This window comes from Phyllostomus discolor, chromosome 7, assembly GCF_004126475.2.
Source record: "Phyllostomus discolor isolate MPI-MPIP mPhyDis1 chromosome 7, mPhyDis1.pri.v3, whole genome shotgun sequence".
In the NCBI taxonomy this organism is placed as follows: Eukaryota; Metazoa; Chordata; class Mammalia; order Chiroptera; family Phyllostomidae; genus Phyllostomus; species Phyllostomus discolor.
This window is the reverse complement of record NC_040909.2, coordinates 40,399,769-40,417,433: the sequence shown is the minus strand read 5'-3', so window position 1 is coordinate 40,417,433 and position 17,665 is coordinate 40,399,769. Positions and strand designations below refer to the sequence as shown.

General features: G+C 38.3%; 1 protein-coding gene across 3 annotated transcripts in view; it reads left to right on the top strand.

Annotated features, from left to right (window-relative positions):
- ATG7 (autophagy related 7) overlaps positions 1 to 17,665 on the top strand; it is a 284,196-nt gene that overhangs the window by 41,980 nt on the left and 224,551 nt on the right. For 2 of the 3 annotated variants that reach the window (XM_036030797.1, XM_036030796.1), the window contains exons 5-7: positions 1,330 to 1,407; positions 5,474 to 5,590; positions 6,849 to 7,010. In XM_036030797.1, the coding sequence (XP_035886690.1) occupies positions 1,330 to 1,407; positions 5,474 to 5,590; positions 6,849 to 7,010 (357 nt within the window). The remainder of the gene's footprint in view (positions 1 to 1,329; positions 1,408 to 5,473; positions 5,591 to 6,848; positions 7,011 to 17,665) is intronic. The other variant, XM_028518253.2, reaches the window with a different exon arrangement.

Sequence of the window (17,665 nt, the reverse complement as noted above, 5' to 3'; positions counted from 1 at the left end):
GCATGTTGTTCTCTCTGCGTGGAATGTCTTTCCCTTACTTCTTCACATCTGAGTTAGTGTGAGAACTTGAAATGGGGGGAAAATTTATTCTCATACCCTTTAACCCACTTAATCAAGTGGACTTCACACTTGTCTTTAAAAAAGCAGAAGAGTCTTATTTATGTGGGTGCCATGGTCAGAGAAGGAAGTTTCCTACCTTTGGTCTTAAAGAAGGTGTCCCTTAATGTCCCTCATGATGGATAGAGCACATGACTCCAGTGATGACAGTTGTTTTTCTTGGCCTGCAGCTTAACTGCTTCTGGGCTGCTGCGTTGGCTGCACATTTAAAAGGACATCTCTGGAGTTGGGTCAGGTCTTAACCCATCATGGAAAAAGCAGTTTTCCCCCCACAGGAATCCTCACTCCTTGCCCAGGACTCAGCTTACCTGAAGCGAGGGCCTTCCTTCTTCAGTGGTCTAGCTCTTCCACAGTTATTATTTCAATAGCAGGAACTTCTCTTTGCTTATTTCCTTCTTCCACCTATTTGTGAGGATTGGTTGTTATTGGCACAGTAGGAACCATTTGTTTGTCTTGCTTAGTGGCACAATGTTTAGCAATTAATCTTAGCTACTAAACATTTTATGACCAGCAGCTGCTGATCCGCACCAGCTTCTGCTTCTAGTCACAGTACTCGCTGCATATTCATAAATTGAAAGTTCATTCTCTTTCCTTCATATCTCAGTGTGAGATAATCCCAAATAAGACTTTAAGAAATCCCTTCTATATAGTTCCAGTTACTGCTTCCCAGAAGCCCTCCCTGACTCTTTTCTTTCCCATCTCCCAGCCCAGTTTGATGTTCCTCCCAGGACTTTTACATCCTTCTGTGGTAACACGTCCTACCTGGTGGTGTGCTTGGCCATTTATTCCTGTATTTCTCACTAGACTATAGGCTTCTTGAGGGTAGGGAGTGTGGGGTGTTGTTTTTTTTGTTTTGTTTTGTTTTTTGTAAACTTCCTATGCCTGGTATGCACTAGGAAACAAGTAAATGTTTGTTGAAGGAAAAAAACAAAGGCATACTAATGGTCTAGTTGCCTCCCCTGATGCTGAGTCCCACTGAGAGGAGGCCTGTGGGTTCTCTCACTTTCCTCAGCCGGGTAGGAGAGTGTGGCTGGTGCAGAGGAGTGGGAAGTGGGCAGAATGAGATAATGACCCACTTCATTGCCTGGGATGAGTGGTGCCTGGCCTGTAGGAAAGAAGGGTTTGGTGCTGTACAACTTCGGGCCTTGCTCGAGTGTGAGAAGCTCAGAGATGCCTGATAACCGATCTTGACATTTTCTTTTCTTCTGACAGATATGGGAATCCATAAAATCAGGCACTGCTCTTGAAAACCCCATCCTCCTCAACAAATTCCTCCTTTTGACATTTGCAGTAAGTAAATAGACTCTGTGTCACACTTAGATTGCTCAAATGTCCCTGCCAAGCCCAGTGTGCCAGTAGAACAGTCTGCTCTCTCCTCCTTGAAGCTTTTACCTTGTGTCATTCAAGTCATGGCTATTAAATAAGCATTCATTTCATTAGTAGTGCAATAGCACTGGCCCTTATTACCAATGCAAAATTAACTTATTCCTACTGGTGTAGTCATAGTTCTGTTAATAATTGCATGGTTTATATAGCACACCCATCAAACTCCTGTCATTCAGGACACAAAAGAGTCTGATTCAGGGAGTAGGAGTTTGGTGTTGCTAACAACTTTGTTAAATACAGTCCGTCAACATAAGGAAAAGGTGGTATCTCAGGGACCCCAGCCATTCCCAAGCAGCTCTGCACTAGAGGAGATGGCACTACATTGCTTGTCCACAATATTGCGTTGTTTTTTTGAAGAATGAAAATGTTTAATATAAGTGAGATCTAATTATAATGAGCATTGAGGATAGCTTTGAAGAGGAAAAGAAATCACATTGAGGTAACATCTGCTACCTAGGAAACTAAGGGAAAGAAACTGGTCTCAGTGAGGGTAAGGATGGGGTAAGTGCTAAGGGCTGATTGTAGAGATACCAGCTACATGTACACACACACACATATGTGTATTATACATATATATGCACAGATATACCTTGGAAATATTGCAGGTTTGCTTCTACAATAAACGAGTCATAATCTTTTTGCTGGTAGAGGGTCTTGCCTTCAATTTGTAAAAATGCAATGTCTATGAAGCACAATAAAGCAAAGCTCAATAAAATGTATGTTTTATATGTGTGCATATCTGTATATATTGACATATAAAACTAATTCTTCCTCTGTAATGAAGCATGACTATAAAATATTCTATCAAGTGTATATTCTATAGACTCCTATATGACTAGATTGTTTCTAATACTATTGAAAAAATTGCTGCAGTGTATGAATAACACTAGCCATACTAATTTTTCCCCTGTTCATTTTATTCCTTTAGAATAAGTTCTTTGGAGGGGATATATAAACATATTGATATTAGTATATACTTATTGTGTGTTATTTCACTACAGCTTCATCAGCTTTGGGTGTTAATTCTCTTTCTCATATTTTTCTTTTGTTTTTATTTATTTACTTATTTATTTATTTTTGCCATGTTATAGGTCTTGCTTTTCTCCCTCCCCCACAAATGAATCTTCCATTTCTTCTGAAAGCATCCTCTCTGATTTACTGAGGGAATGATAAGAATCAAACCACAGGCTGGTTATCTAAAAGGAGCACAGTTCTAACAGGATAGAAAATAGACATGGAGGTAGATATATACACATGCTGCTTCATGTGTAATACTGGAGGGACAGAAAATTTTAAAATTCTTCATGGGATTACTAGGTGCAATTTGGCATTGATAATTTGCCTGTAAACTGAGTAATTTTGTAGGTTTGCTACTGGAATAGATATAAATAGTGCTGGTTAAATATTTCTGGCTTTGTTGCTCTAACATCAATACATTTTCTATACCAAGAATCCTGGTTAGTGGAATATAACCAGTGGAATCTAAAAAATAACATTAACTCTTAAGGTTTTAAGGCATTTTCCAGAGTCAGTATGTGTGTTGGCCTGTTGCCCTTTTACTGAGCATTCTTAATCTGCCTTTAAAAGTCTTTCTTTTACAATCTTCAGGCACAAAGGGCTTTATGTTTAATTTAATTGAGGCCTTTGTATCCTGAAAAGAATCCTAAGAAATTCAAACCTTTAGACTTTTGAGAATCACCTGATAAAGCTTCTTAGAAATTGTGAAGTCCTTCATCTTGAATTGTTTAACCTTTTACTACAGATCAGTTATGACAAATCATTTAAGTACAAAAAAGAGAGAATAATCTCTGGAGGTGTTTTTGCTTTTTTTTTTCTTCTGCTCTTTTTAGGACTCAAAGGAACAGACCCTTCATTCATTTCATTTTTGCAGTTTGTTTTGCTATTGTCAAGAGAATTTATCCCTAGTTGGTCAATTTCTGGCAAAATTAAAGAGTGCAGAAACTGTAGTTACTAGACTTTCTCATCTGGCTACGTGTTTATACATAAGTTTATATTTTAAAAAATCATCTAGTATGATTTCATTTATATGAAAAGTTCAGAAAAGCAAATCCAGAGAGACAAAATAGATTAGTGTTTTCAGCGGATGGGGAGAGGGGGAAATGGGGGTTTTCTGTTAATGCAGCAGTTTTCAGCCTTTTCAGCTCATGGCACACATAAAGTAATTACTGAAATTCTACGGCACACCAAAAAACATGTATTTTTTGCAGATCTGAAAGAAAAATAGGTATAATTTTTATTCATTTACACCAGACAACTATTGTGTTGGCTGTTGTCATTTTTTTATTAGACAATCTGAGAGAAAAGAGACCAGTGCCTCTGATTAAATTGTTAGGTTTGCATGTTTTAAAAATTCTTGAGGCACACCAGTCAAAAATCACTGTGCTCATGATACTTATTTATTTATTTATTTTTGTGGGAGGGCGTGAAAACGTTCTAGAATTGGTGTTAATGGTAGTACAACCTTGTCAATATCCTAAATAAACCACTCAATTATATACTTTATCATTGTAAATTTTATGGTTTGTGAATTATATGTCAATAAAAAAGCTATGGAGCAACCATCCACTCTTAATTTGTAGCAAGATTCAAGAAGAAATATTAATTAGCCAAATAAACTGCATTGTGTTCAATGGTAACAGACTGGCAGGTAAGCTGTCAAATAGCTGGGTAACTGGGAACCTACATGAGGGATTTAGGCCACAAACACTGCAAGAGTTCAGAGGCAAGAGCATTCAGCCTGAGTGGAAACAGCATCTAGGACAGCTTCGCAGTCCTTTCTCTTGTGTCGTTGTGTGCCCTGGTGGAGGAATAGCCGTACTCGGGAAGCTATAATTTCTTCTGTTATCGAAGTTCCTTAGTTCTTAGAACCTCTTCTCTGAGTACTCACTTTATCTCTGCTTCCTGCAGAAAGTGATCTGCCCAAGGACTGGCACTGGGTTTTATTCATCTTATTGTCAGTATCTAATGTTTTGCCTTGTACACAGCAAGTACTTCATAGCTGTTGACTTGAATTTCACCAATAAGGTATTTATTTTCTTTTTTTTGTTTTTATTTTATTGTTTTATTTTTTTTTTTACTCTTTTTAAAAATTGTTGTTCAAGTGTAGTTAGTTGTCTCCATTTTCCTGCCACCACTTTTCCCCACCCCACCCCCACCTCCCACCTCCCACCCTCAATCCTTCCCCCCTTTGGCTTTGTCCATGGGTCCTTTATACATGTTCCTTGACAATTTTTCCTCTTTTTTCCCTGTTACCACTTTCCTCTTCCCCTCTGGTTACTACTGTCAGTCTGTTCTTTATTTCAATGTCTCTGGTTATATTTTGCTTGCTTGTTTGTTAGTATTTCTGAAAGCAACATTATCTCAGCACATGTAGATTGTTTTCACATGTAGGACAGCTTCATAATAATTTGCTTAAATAATTTGATTATAAAGAGAATGGTAACTATGTTTGCAGGTCATGTCTCCACAGATGGAACCTTAAGTGTGTTTGGTATCATGAACAAAAGATTAAGTTTTGGAAGCAGTGTTCTGATCCCCTGTCTGTCACTTACTATCTTTGTTTTGTTCAAGTTCTTCAACCCTCTGTAAGCTTTAGTTTTCTGTCTACAAAATGGAATGATAATAGTTAACCTCCCAGCATGGTTTTGTGCATTAAACAGTGATGACAATGATGTCAACTACTACTGAACACTTTCTGTTAATGCGGGGTCAAAAATATATATTATGTTTATCATCATATAGTGTGGCGTGTGAGAGTGTTTTGGGATAGTGACAGAAATTCAATATCCATCATGAGTTCTGTTGGAGATGAGAATTTCTGACAAGCTGGTCATATCTGTGTGCATCGGTTTTTCTGTCTTACATGGCTACGGGAAGTTACATTACTAGATGCGTTTCAGTTTAGTCATTAATGCTATGTTGATACCCTATACTATGTTCTTTCTTTTAGGATCTGAAGAAGTACCACTTCTACTATTGGTTTTGCTCCCCTGCTCTCTGCCTTCCAGAGAGTATACCCCTCATTCAAGGGCCAGTGGGCTTGGATCGAAGGTTTTCACCAAAACAGGTATCAACAAATAAAGCAAAATGCAGGTACAATTGGGTTTAACATGCAAGCTTAGTTTATCTAGTACATTCTAAAGATAAATAGGCATTTGTCTGAATGAAGAGGTGGTCATTGTGAAATCTTCTAAAAGTGGTACTAGGAGCAGATTTATTTATAAAATGTTTGTAAAATCATTTTGAAGATGTAGTAAGCAATACTTCTCCAAGTTTTCAGTGACATTTGGTAAAATCCTAAACCAGTAGGGAGGAATTACAGGGATATTTTTAAAAGACTAAGAATTTGCTAAAATGTGGTGTTCACTTTCAGTGGGGGGGGATCATAAGGCAATATACTTTGGGATGAGAATCTCTGAAACCAAATAGAAGACATTCTCTTTCCCTCAAGCCAAGTTGCAGAACTTCTGCATCAAGAATGGTACATGTAGAACTAGTCCCGAAGTTTAAGGAAGATACGGTTATTAGAGATGGTCCTGAGAAGTGCAATGAAATAATCAGGCTTGTAGAAGACAGACCCGAAACCTAAGAATTCTGACTGTTGTTGGGAAAAATTGAGTGGTGAGATAATTTGAATTCATGAAGCTCATTGGACGCTAAAATTCTGAAATCTGAAGTTAGGAAGCAGCCCTTACTGATAAAAAAAAAAGATGTTTTTACTAAGAAAAATCAAAGGTTGTGGTTTTGTGGAACAAAATTCCCAAGAAGAAATATAAGTTGGGGAACAGGCTTATGCATGTGGATTGACTGCTGATGGTGTGAGGCTTCTTTTCGAGGGAGCAAAAGTGTTTTCGAATCACCATGGTTATGGTTCTCCTGTGAACATGCTAAAAACAGCATTGACTTGTGCACAGTAACTGGGTCAGTTGTTGGTAGGTGAGTATATCTCAATAAAGCTGTTCAAGATTATGGAAAGGCTTAGGGTAAGATTCATTGATGGTAGATTCATGCCTGGTTATCCTAGAAGAGAAATAACATTTGGTTACCTCTCTCAACCTTTGTGGTTCACATCTTAGAGAACCACTGTACTGTACCATAAAATGTCCCTTTCTGCCCCTAAAACACACTACCATGCATGTGAAAAATGTTATGTAAAAGTGAAGTGGCATTGTTTGGGGCACTTTTTTGCTGCAAAAGAGTAACAGGGGTCTGATCAGTCATTTCCAGTCCTCTGGCTTGAAATTACCTTTTACTTTATGTTAATTTTTAGCTTAGAGCCAGATATGTAATTATCTGGAGAATAACTCAGTGTTTCCTACTTTCAGATTCAAGCCCTCGAGTGCGCATATGATGATCTCTGTCAAGCTGAAGGAGTCCCAGCGCTACCTTACTTCTTAATCAAATATGATGAGAACATGGTGCTGGTTTCCTTGCTTAAACACTGCAGTGATTTCTTCCAAGATCAAAGGGTAAAGGTCAGAGAAACTTTTGAGTATCATTTTTTTATCCAGTTAAAAAAAATTCGATGTTCATGTTATGATAGACCACAGCAAAATTCAAACTCATATAGATTTCTCTAGCCTTCCAAAGACTGTTTCAGAACATTTCATTATCTTCACCCTATCCCACCCTGCAGTTCCCAGATTGGCTCCTGCTTTAGATTTCTCTAGCTCTGTTGCACCTCAGAGTAATTTTGGATTCCTTGCTTCCCATTAGTGATGAAGTTATTTCAGATTTCCTTCCCAATACATTTTGTATCAATGTTTAATTTATTCCCAGAGCTACATCTGTAGTTCAGGCCCTGTTTATCTCACTCTCAGACAGGTAGAGTCTTCTTGCTTTCATATGGCACACCACTATTAAAGAAGAGCCTCAAACTGCCCACATCCACTCCATCATGTGTTGATCAAGAGTTAATGGTGCCCTCCTTCTGGCTCCAAGCTACCTTTCCTGCCTTGTCTTCCACCTTTTCCCTCTTAAGCCATTTTTCCAACTGAGCTTGTCTGTTTTCACGAGACAGTGCCCCTAATCAAACATACCTAGAACTTTTTCTGTGTATCTCTTTGTCTTCACATTGTATCGTCTTCCCAAAACTTATTCTACCTGTGAAAATCCCAAGAAACTCTCTTTTTATTGAAATCCTACCTCCACTGTGAAGCCTTCTCTTGGTGGGGCCATGTGGTACTTATTATCCGATCCTCATTTTCTATGCAACTCCTTGTACAAATTATTTTTGCTGCCGTATTCATCTGTAAGATCCTAGAGGGAGGAACTGTGTCTACATAGTGTCTAGCTATGTGTCTAGTATCTTAGGCACTCAATAAAATTTTTGAATGAATAAAAGAGTACTGTAAGTGTCCTTCAGAAGCAATGAAATATATAATAAGCTGCCTTACCCATACACAAAATTGTGAGTCAAAAATGAAAAATTGATTAGTATTATGAATTTGAAACCAACTGGGTAATTTCAATAGCCATATTGATCTATCTGAACTGAGAGAAGAAAGACCTCTAACGGATAGCCTGATTATTCCTTAGTCTGAACTTAAGACCCCTTTTACTTTATTTATTTATTTATTGTTGTTCAAGTACAGTTTTCTGCCTTTTACCCCCATCCCAGCCACCCCCTCAGCCCTCCCCACCTCCCTCGAGTTTCCACCCCCCCCTTGTTATTGTCCATGTGTCCCTTATATTTGTTCCTGCAAACCCTTCCCCTTTTCCCCTGAAATTCTCTCCCCTTTCCCCTCTGGTCACTGTCAGCCTATTCTCAATTTCAGTGTCTTTGGTTATATTTTGCTTGTTTGTTTGTTTTGTTGATTAGGTTCTTGTTAGAGGTGAGATCATATGGTATTTGTCTTTCACCTCCTGGCTTATTTCGCTTAGCATAATGCACTTTAAGTATACCCTTTTTCAGAGGAAGCCCTTTTTAAATTGATGGCTGAGGATTGAAGTTTTATTAAAATTCTTTTCTTCCCCCCCAGGCAATTTCACAGAATGTAGGTAAATTAGTAGCAACAAGAACAACCATTAATAATTTAAAGTCCAGTCTAAACTAAGGTCCTATTGTGATAGCAGGCATGATTAAGTGGCCTGTGTTTGAAAGCAAGCAACCATAGTTCAGATTGTGTGTGGTAAATAAGAGGTTCTTCCTCAAAGTGCACCCCTACCAAAATAATGACAACTTGCAGAGCACTTTACAATTTAAAGGGGGCTTTAACACACTTGATCTTGTAACAACTTTGTGAAATAGGTGTTATTAGTATCTGCATTTTCTATTTAGTGAAAATGAGACTCAAAGTCACACGGCCCAATGGTCTGATTCCAAAGCTTGTGTACTTTCTTCCATTTTATTTTCTCATCATTTGGTTGGAGATTGACCTTTGGAATCAAATAGGTCTGGATTTGACACCCAGCTTTGCCACTTGGTAGCTCAGTGACTTTGGGGAGGTTGTATGATCTTTCTTTGCTTTAGTCTATCTGTCAAATAGTGGTAATACTACCTCCTACAGGTTTTGTGAAGATTAGACATGATAATGTGGCTAAAATGCCTAGTGCATAGCAGGTGCTTAATATGCATCCACTTTCTTCTTCAAAGCAGCAGCATCATTTTAAGGACTGAACAAGTCTCTGGAGTCTCCTTTGAAGTGCTCTGGGCGAGTATACCAGTGCTCTGACCTGAGACCAGTCACTTGCCAAGTTCAGGCATAGAGCCCTTCACTGGGTTAGGGTTGCATCTCAGGAAAGCTTGGATTAGCATGTACGTTATCTCAGAACCTGAGATCTTCTAGAGAGATGAGATGTTTACTTGTGGAAAGTTAACTAGAAATTCAGGGAGCAGAAGAAAACTGCCAATGAAATGATATGGATGATACTTTGGACAGGATATATGCCCTGAACAATCTAGAAAGGTCCATCAGAAACTGCAGATGGGTGGTCTCATGGGAGTTTCATGGCCTCCTGGCCAATCTCCCCACCTGTGGTTCTGAATGTCCCATCCATCCCCTACAGTGCTGCCCAACTGCATTTTCTACATGTTAATTTGGTCATGTCATTCTTCTACTTAAAGCCTCTCTACGGTTTCTATTGGCTGCAGGATAAAGTTAAAACAAATAAGCTTGGCATTCGGGGCCTCTTCAAACCAGTTCTTGCCCATCACTCTAGCTTCATCTCCCAATATTCCCTCAAGTTGCATCCTATGTTCTGGCTACAACTATGCCCTCCAAATGCACCATCTTCCCCTAACCTTGTGCCTTTAGACATGCCTTTCTCTCTGTCTTTCTTCCTTCACCTGGCTAAGACCTCACCCCACTTTCTGGTTCATCATTCCTGGGAAGCACCGGCTGATTCCTTGCACTATTCTTCTTCAGGGCTGGGATAGCAGCCTCTCTCCTAACACTGATTAAGCTTCAGTATCACTATTGGTTTGCTTATCTACCTGCTCCCTCTCCTCAACCAACCTGTGAACAACTGTAGCACAGAAATCATGTTTGACCCCACACTGTGTTCTCAACATTTAGTGGAATGCCAGACACTTAATGGACACCTGGTGTGTGAATGTTGAGAGGAGGGAGAAACCATTGTGGACTGATCAAATCACAAATGGCTTCAGGAAAAGTAGAGTAATGTGAAATCTAAACATTACTTCATTTGAAGTGTTTCCTGCTTTTATTGTATTAATTTAGTTTACTCTTTCACATAATTCCAGTTTCTCTTCAGTGTTTCTAATTCATGAAATGTTCCTAAAGGCTTTAGCACTCTTCTCCAAAAAAACAGGCATTTTTTTTCAATGTGAACTCCTGCAGTTGTGCTCTGGCTTTGCGTTTTACTCTCTCCTCTGCCTCCTGCTCTTACAAGTACTTTGAAGCCACTGGGGGAGCCACTGTTCCTCTGTGAGCCTTGGTGTCTTCACATGTAAGGTGGAGAAATGTCGGCATACCTCCAAGTTTCTCTTTTCCGTCTGTTGTGTTTGCTGGGGGATCTCATTGTGTCCGTGATGCCTGTGACCACTTCCTCTGCTATGAACCTCCCTCTGGACCCCAGACCACATTATCCAACTGTTTGCTTTGTCCAGCCCCTCAAATTCAGTATCTTCAAATTGAACTCATTATTTTCATCTCAAATCTGGTCCTCTTCCAGGCATCACTGTCTTGCAGTGAAACCACTTTCTCTCTAGTCATGAGAGCCAGAAGTCTGGGCAGCCTACCAGGTACCTCTCTGTCCTTTACTATCCCCATATCCTATGGATTTCCTGTCCTAAACTTCTCTCAGTCCATTGCCTTTGTATTTCTTCTGCCACCACCCCAATCTGAGTTGCTGTGATTTTTCATCTGCTTCACTGCAGTAGCTTCCTAACCATCTCTTTGTGACTGTTCTGACCTCCCTGTAATCCTTGCCGGTATTACCCAAAGCAATCCTTAGAAAAGCAAATCTGATTGTGTCACTCTCAAAATAAAACATAGCAATGTCTTCTTCCTTGAGCTCTAAGAATAATAACCTAATTCCTTAATAGGCACACTAGACTTTCCATGGCCTGCCCCATGTGCAGCTCCAGCCCCACGTCAGTCCATACTCCCTCTTGCTTTGCACCTCTACCCACCTCAGAGTTGCTGCTAAGTGCTGTCCTGCCACAGGGTTTTTGCAAGTGCCTTTTGCCTGGAAAGTTCTCTCTCTCCTTTCTCTTCTGCCTATTCTACCCCCTTCCACCACTTCCTTTTGCCCAGTGAAATGTTTACTCTTTCTTTAGATTTAAACTTAATCATGATTCCTCAAGGAAACCTCTGACCTTTGTAAAAAGATTTATTCCACCTGTATTGGGCTCTCTTAGCACTGTGTAGTTTTTCTTTGTCATATTTAGTACAATTGTAATTGTACATTTTCTTGAGTGATCTTTGATTAATATCTTTTCCCTCATCAAGTGTAAGGTCCTTGAGGACAAGTTCCCTATCTTTGATTTTTCACTATTGCATCTGCATCTTGTCATAATTTCCCTGGTGTGTAAAATACAATGGAAGGATGGATGCATGTGCGCATGAGTTGCTGTGAGGGTTGGAGCTCACTATGTGAAGCCTCTGGGTCAGTGCCTGGCACACAGTAAGCCTTTAGTAAGTACATTAGTAGGTCACTCTTAATATGGCTCATTTTAATGTTCTCTTTAATGTTAATGTTCTGCTGTCTGCCTAAGGCCATGTAGCTTATAAAGTCTTACAAATTGTTTGTGTACCTATAGTTTATGTCTAGTATGAATGACAGACATGCTTAGTGTTATGACAAGATGGAATGTGAGGGAGCTGTGTCATTTGCAATGGGCAATTTGGGGCAGTAGTTCTTAATATGGGGCAAGGGTGCTGGTGCATAACATCTTTGAGAATTTGGTGGAAGCAATGGATCCTCATCCCAGAAAAATGCTTACATCTATACACGGTTCTATTACCTAATGGCAGAGGATCCACAGAACACTGAAATCCATTCATGGATCCTATTTGGGTCCCTGGCTCAGAGGAAATTAAAGGAAGGACAGAGATTAGCTTGCCTAGGGGGGATCTGGGGATTTCTGAGAACAGGAAGAGGATGACCCATCTCTGTTCCAAGCCAGAGTGGGACCTTTGCCTCCAGAGACACTGCTCACTCCTGTCTGGAGCCTCAGTTGGCTGGGAGAGAGAGTTGGTAGCTGCCCCTGAAGAGGGCACACTGCCCACTGAGCCAGTAGCAGCTGCAGCTACCATGTTCTGACTGTGTGCCCAACACAGAGCTGGTTACTCACACATGCTATCCATAATCTTTCCAACATTCTGCAAAGTGAGCAGTATTTTCTCCCATTTTATAGATGAAGAGAAGGGACACAAGGTTAGGGGATGGAAGCCTCTTCACAGGTGAAGGACATTACCTCCTATAGTGAGAAGGCTTCCCATAATGGAAAAAGAAGCATTCACCATTTTTCTTCCTAGCTCACAGTGTGTTGTGATAGGGTATGAAGGCCAGATTTTTGGTCTTTGACTGTTAGTGATAGTTAAAAATATTTATGACTCAATAATCATATTTAGTATGTCTTTAGATATATATACACATATATAACTGAAACAAAACTTTAACAAAATAATACTTTAGTAAGTGCTTATTTTCTATCCTATTCTGTTACCTTTTGAAAAATATTAGCTGTGACCCACTAAATGATTTAGGACTCACAGATAGCCCATCACCTGTATTTTGGATAATGCTGTGTACCCATTTTGAGAATACTGACAGGTAAATGAAATGTACCAGGCATGACTCCATTGTTTTTATTTCTACCTGCACCTTTCTGCTTTTGAAGTATTACAAAGCTCTTCAACTATTTAAATACATTTGGACTTTTTTTTTAAGTAAGCATTTTGTATATTTTTCTCCTAACTTTTCTATTTTTTAAAAACAAAGATTTTACTATATTCTGTTTTCTTACAGCATTTTAGCATAACAGTATTATACTCTATATCAACACACTTTTAAATAGATATGTCTGATAAGTTATTTTATCAATTTTTTTACCTTTAAGTTTCTCATAATTATTTACTATTATGAGCTTCTTTGTGCATGAAATCCCTCCCCTCCTTCCTATTTTGAATTCTTTCCTTAGAAAGATTTCTAGAATTACTGGATTGAAGCATTTGAACATTTTAAGGCTTATAATCAATGATGTGCTGATAAATGCTTGATAATTGGCTCTTGGGGTTGGAGAACTCTGATTTTGTAGTGTTTGCCTTTTTTCATAGTGTTGGTACTCCCATCATAGCCAATGTCAAGCCACCATTGTGAAATCACATGATGCAGAGATGGGAAGAGAAAGTAGCAATTGGCTTTCCGAAGCCTGTTGGAGCCATCTCTAGCACACCACTGCGTATAATAACTATTGCTCCAAACTGCCAATTTTCTCTCTTGCCAACGGTGTACTTTTACCACCATTAAATGTTATATTCATTTTACACATTTGGTCAGTTGAAAATGAGCATTGTTTACGCTCTTATTTCCCTCAATAAAATGCTGATTCCACTTACCAGTCATGGTGGCACTGCATTGCTACAACAAGTAGTTCTTGTGAGTGCATTAAAACAGCCCAAATAGCTATCTCACTGCCAGTCTTTTTGGAAAGCTTGTTTGAGTCTTCTGCTTTCTTCAGAGCAGTTATTGAAGATTTAATGTTTGGGAAATGTTTTGTAATTTCAAAAACATTAGCCTTTAATTCTAGGCTTCAAAATCTTTAGACAAGAGCACTAGCTTTGGTATGCTTTTAGCAGGCTCTTAGCAATCTTTGCATTTTGGCAGCCATCTGTGACATCACCAGGCATTAGAGATTTGAATTTTTTTCCTTATACTTTTAAAACACATAATCTCTTTTGTGCATTTCCTTTTATATCAAATGTTTGAGTAATAGGCATTCATCAGCTAAACATGTTTTATGGGATCAGTGTGGAAATTTTTCAAGACCCTCAGGTTGACGATCTCTCCCCTCACTCATGTTGCACTTTTCCAGGAAACTGTTGGGTGGGCCATAGCCAGATCGTGACTTGACCACTTCAGTGGGTTGTATGCTCTCGGCCAAGTAGAAAGAAATATTTATTTCATAAACCTTTTAAACAAAGTTTCTTTTTTCCAATTATATTTTGCTTCTTTCTGGTGATTTGTCCAACTTCACACAAGGAATTTTCAAAACCAGTTCTAGAACGCAGAACTTCTAGTCAATGATTATTTCTGATTGCCGTTTAAAAAAATTTTATACTGATTACATAGTTAAACTGGCTTACCTAGCATTGTGCCAACTAATTTCTACAATGACTGAGCTTCCTGATTTAGTTCCTACAGCACTTAAGGATTTTTTGAGTCACTTTAGGTAATCAAAGGGATATTAAAAGATGTTCAGCCTAGTGTCAGATAGATTCTGTCATTTTTCTGTCCAAATGCTTGCTTTTTGTACTTATGCCTGCCTCATGTGAGTAGGAGAGTTACATACTTCAAAGCATTTTCATGCCAACCTCCCTTTATGGGAAAGTGACAGATTTCTCTTTAGCAGTCATTCCTGTTCTGTAGCTCATCTTAGGTCATGTTGCCTTAAGAACTTCTTCCTTGTCTTTTCTGCTCAGAAAGAGATATTTTTTTTCCTCATTACCATTCTACCCCATTGCCTTTGTATTTAGTGTCGGAAATGTGCTTATTCTTTGAAATTAGGCATCCACTTGTAGCATGTAATATAGCATTCTAACTTACATACTTTAAGTGCCACTTAGTCTCAGCTCTACATTTGCAGTTGATAAAACCTACACCCAGAGAATATTTGATTAACTAGAATTTATCTACTTCTTCTCTCTACCAGTTAAGAAAACACAACTTTGGAACTGAAAAGAGATAATTGTGTAATGGTGACAGATTAAACTGAACAAATAGGTCAATGAAGTTACCACAATAAAGTTTATAATTAAACTTTTATAATTATAATTTATAATTATAATTATATAACTTTTATAATTATAATTATAATTATAATTAAAACTTATAATTATAATTATAAGTTTTACATAAGTATTACAAATTATAATTATAACTTTTATAATTTATAACTATAATTTATAGTTAAAATTATAATAACACTATATTGTGTTATAGTCACTATTTGTTGAGGGCTTGCCTTGTATTTGTGCTAAATGTGGGTAAGAGTTATCCTATGGATGAGAAAACTAAGGAATAGAGAGGTTAAGTAAATTGCCAAGTGATGCATTAGAGTAAATAACTCACATTTGATAAGAGCCCAGGTTTATGGAATCATGTTTTAAAATTGAAACTTAGAATCCCTGTATGAATGGCATTTTCTGGATTAATGCTGTCTAGGTTCTTCCTAGATAAAAGTTGAATAGCCTTTAAATACCCTGTAAAATTGAACCTTCATATAATGTGTTGGTTTGTAATCTACATAGGATTTTTTTCTCTTTAATGTTCTATGAAGTTCTATAATTCTAGAGCTAGAAGGAATCCTTTGATATAAAATGATTTAACTCCTTCATTTAACATGTGAGCAAAGAACTTCCCTGAGGTCTTAAAATCAATTAGCTGCAAGATTAGAAAACATACTCCTCCAGCCACTGCTTATTTTGTTTTTCGCTTTAATTTTTTTCTAATCTGTTTCAAATGTTAGAGAAATAGAATGCTAATTTTTCCCTTTTCTCTCCTTTTCTTGCTGTGTAACAAAGTTGTAAATGCCTTTGATGAATTAAAAAAGAACAAACTGAAGTTCAAGTGATGATTACTTAACAAGTATAATTCATCCAGCAGATACCTACCTACCGTCTGTTACAACTTACAGAGGGAAACAAAATAAAAAGATGCTTCAGATGGTGGTGGTGATGGTGGTCTACTGGGCCAGAACAACCTCAGGAAAACAATTTCTTCATTTGGAGGGAACTGTAGTCTGGAGATCTCATTCTCAGAGTTCTCTTGCTTCTCACAGAAAATCCTCTCTTAGACCATACTGTCACATTCTCACCAAGGAGAATTTCAGTGTTAAAATGTCATTGAATGGAACACCTGCAATTTTGGAAAAGGAAAAGGAACTAGCCAAGATTCTACATCATGGTTTTACATGTAAGCTTCAGGCCTCTTGGTCAGACATCACCTTTCCCTCTCCAGCTGCCTCCCAGGATCCCTGACCAATGTCAGGGAATGGGGAGAGAGCTTTTCATATATTGAGGCCTAGAGTAACTGACCAGTCCTGTCATTTGTTTAAAATATATTTGCTGAGCACCAGATATTGCGCCAGGTACCAGGGATGGAAAGATGGATATGATAGATGTTGTTCTGCCGCACAGAGCTTGTAGACCAGCAAGAGAAACATGTAAAATGCACCCTGTATTTTCTCCATTCTCAAGTGCTTTTCCCTCATAATTTTCCTAAAGTTGGCAATTTCTTACAATAAACTGTGTATATTTAATGTGGTAATATTTCCCCTTCTGTCCTATTTGAAATGCATTTTATAATCTGTGGTGTTTTTGAATCATAAAATTACAGAGCTTCAACAAATAATCAGTTACCATAAGGAAAAATATAGGGTTCAATGAACCCAATTTTAAGGAAGCACTTGTTTTCTATTTTTATATATTTTATTGATTATGCTATTACAGTTGTCCCATGTTTCCCCCCTTTATTCCCCTCCTCCCTGCACCACCCTCCCACCAGCGTTCCCCACCTTGTCCATGGGTTGTACATATAAGTTCTTTGGCTTCTCGATTTCCTACTCTATTCCTAACCTCCTCCTGTCTGTTTTGTACCAACCAATTATGCTTCTTATTCCCTGAACCTTTTCCCCCATTCTCCCCCTCCCCCTTCCCCTGATAACCCTGTGATTCTGTTCCTGTTCTAGTTATTTGCCTAGTTTGTTTTTGTTTTTCTGGTTTGGTTGTTGATAGTTGTGAGTGTGTTGTCATTTTACTGTTCATATTTTGATCTTCTTCATTATCTTAAATAAGTGCCTTTAACATTGCATATAATAAAGGCTTGGTGGTGATGAATTCCTTTAACCTGACCTTGTCTGGGAAGCACTTTATCTGCCCTTCCATTCTAAATGATAGCTTTGCTGGATAGAGTAATCTCGGATTGTAGGTCCTTGCCTTGCATGACTTGGAATACTTCTTTCCAGACCCTTCTTGCCTGTAAGGTTTCATTTGAGAAATCAGCTGACAGTCTTATGGGAACTCCTTTGTAGGAAACTGTCTCCTTTTCTCTTGTTGCTTTTAAGATTCTCTCCTTATTTTTGATCTTGGGTAATATAATTATGATGTGCCTTGGTGTGTGCTTCCTTAGGTCCAACTTCTTTGGGACTTTTTGAGCTTCCTGGACTTCCTGAAAGTCTATTTCCTTTGCCAGATTGAGGAAGTTTTCTTTCATTATATTTTTTTTCTTTTTTTTATTATATTTTAATCATTGTTCAAATACAGTTTTCTCCTTTTTAATCCCAATCCTTTCCCCCCTCCCACCCTCCCCACTTCCCTCCCATCATTATATTTTCAAATAAGTTTTCAATTTCTTGCTCTTCCTCTTCTCCTTCTGGCACCCCTATGATTCAGATTTGCGAATGTTTAAAGTTGTCCCCAAGGTTCCGAAGCCTTTCCTAATTTTTTTGAATTCT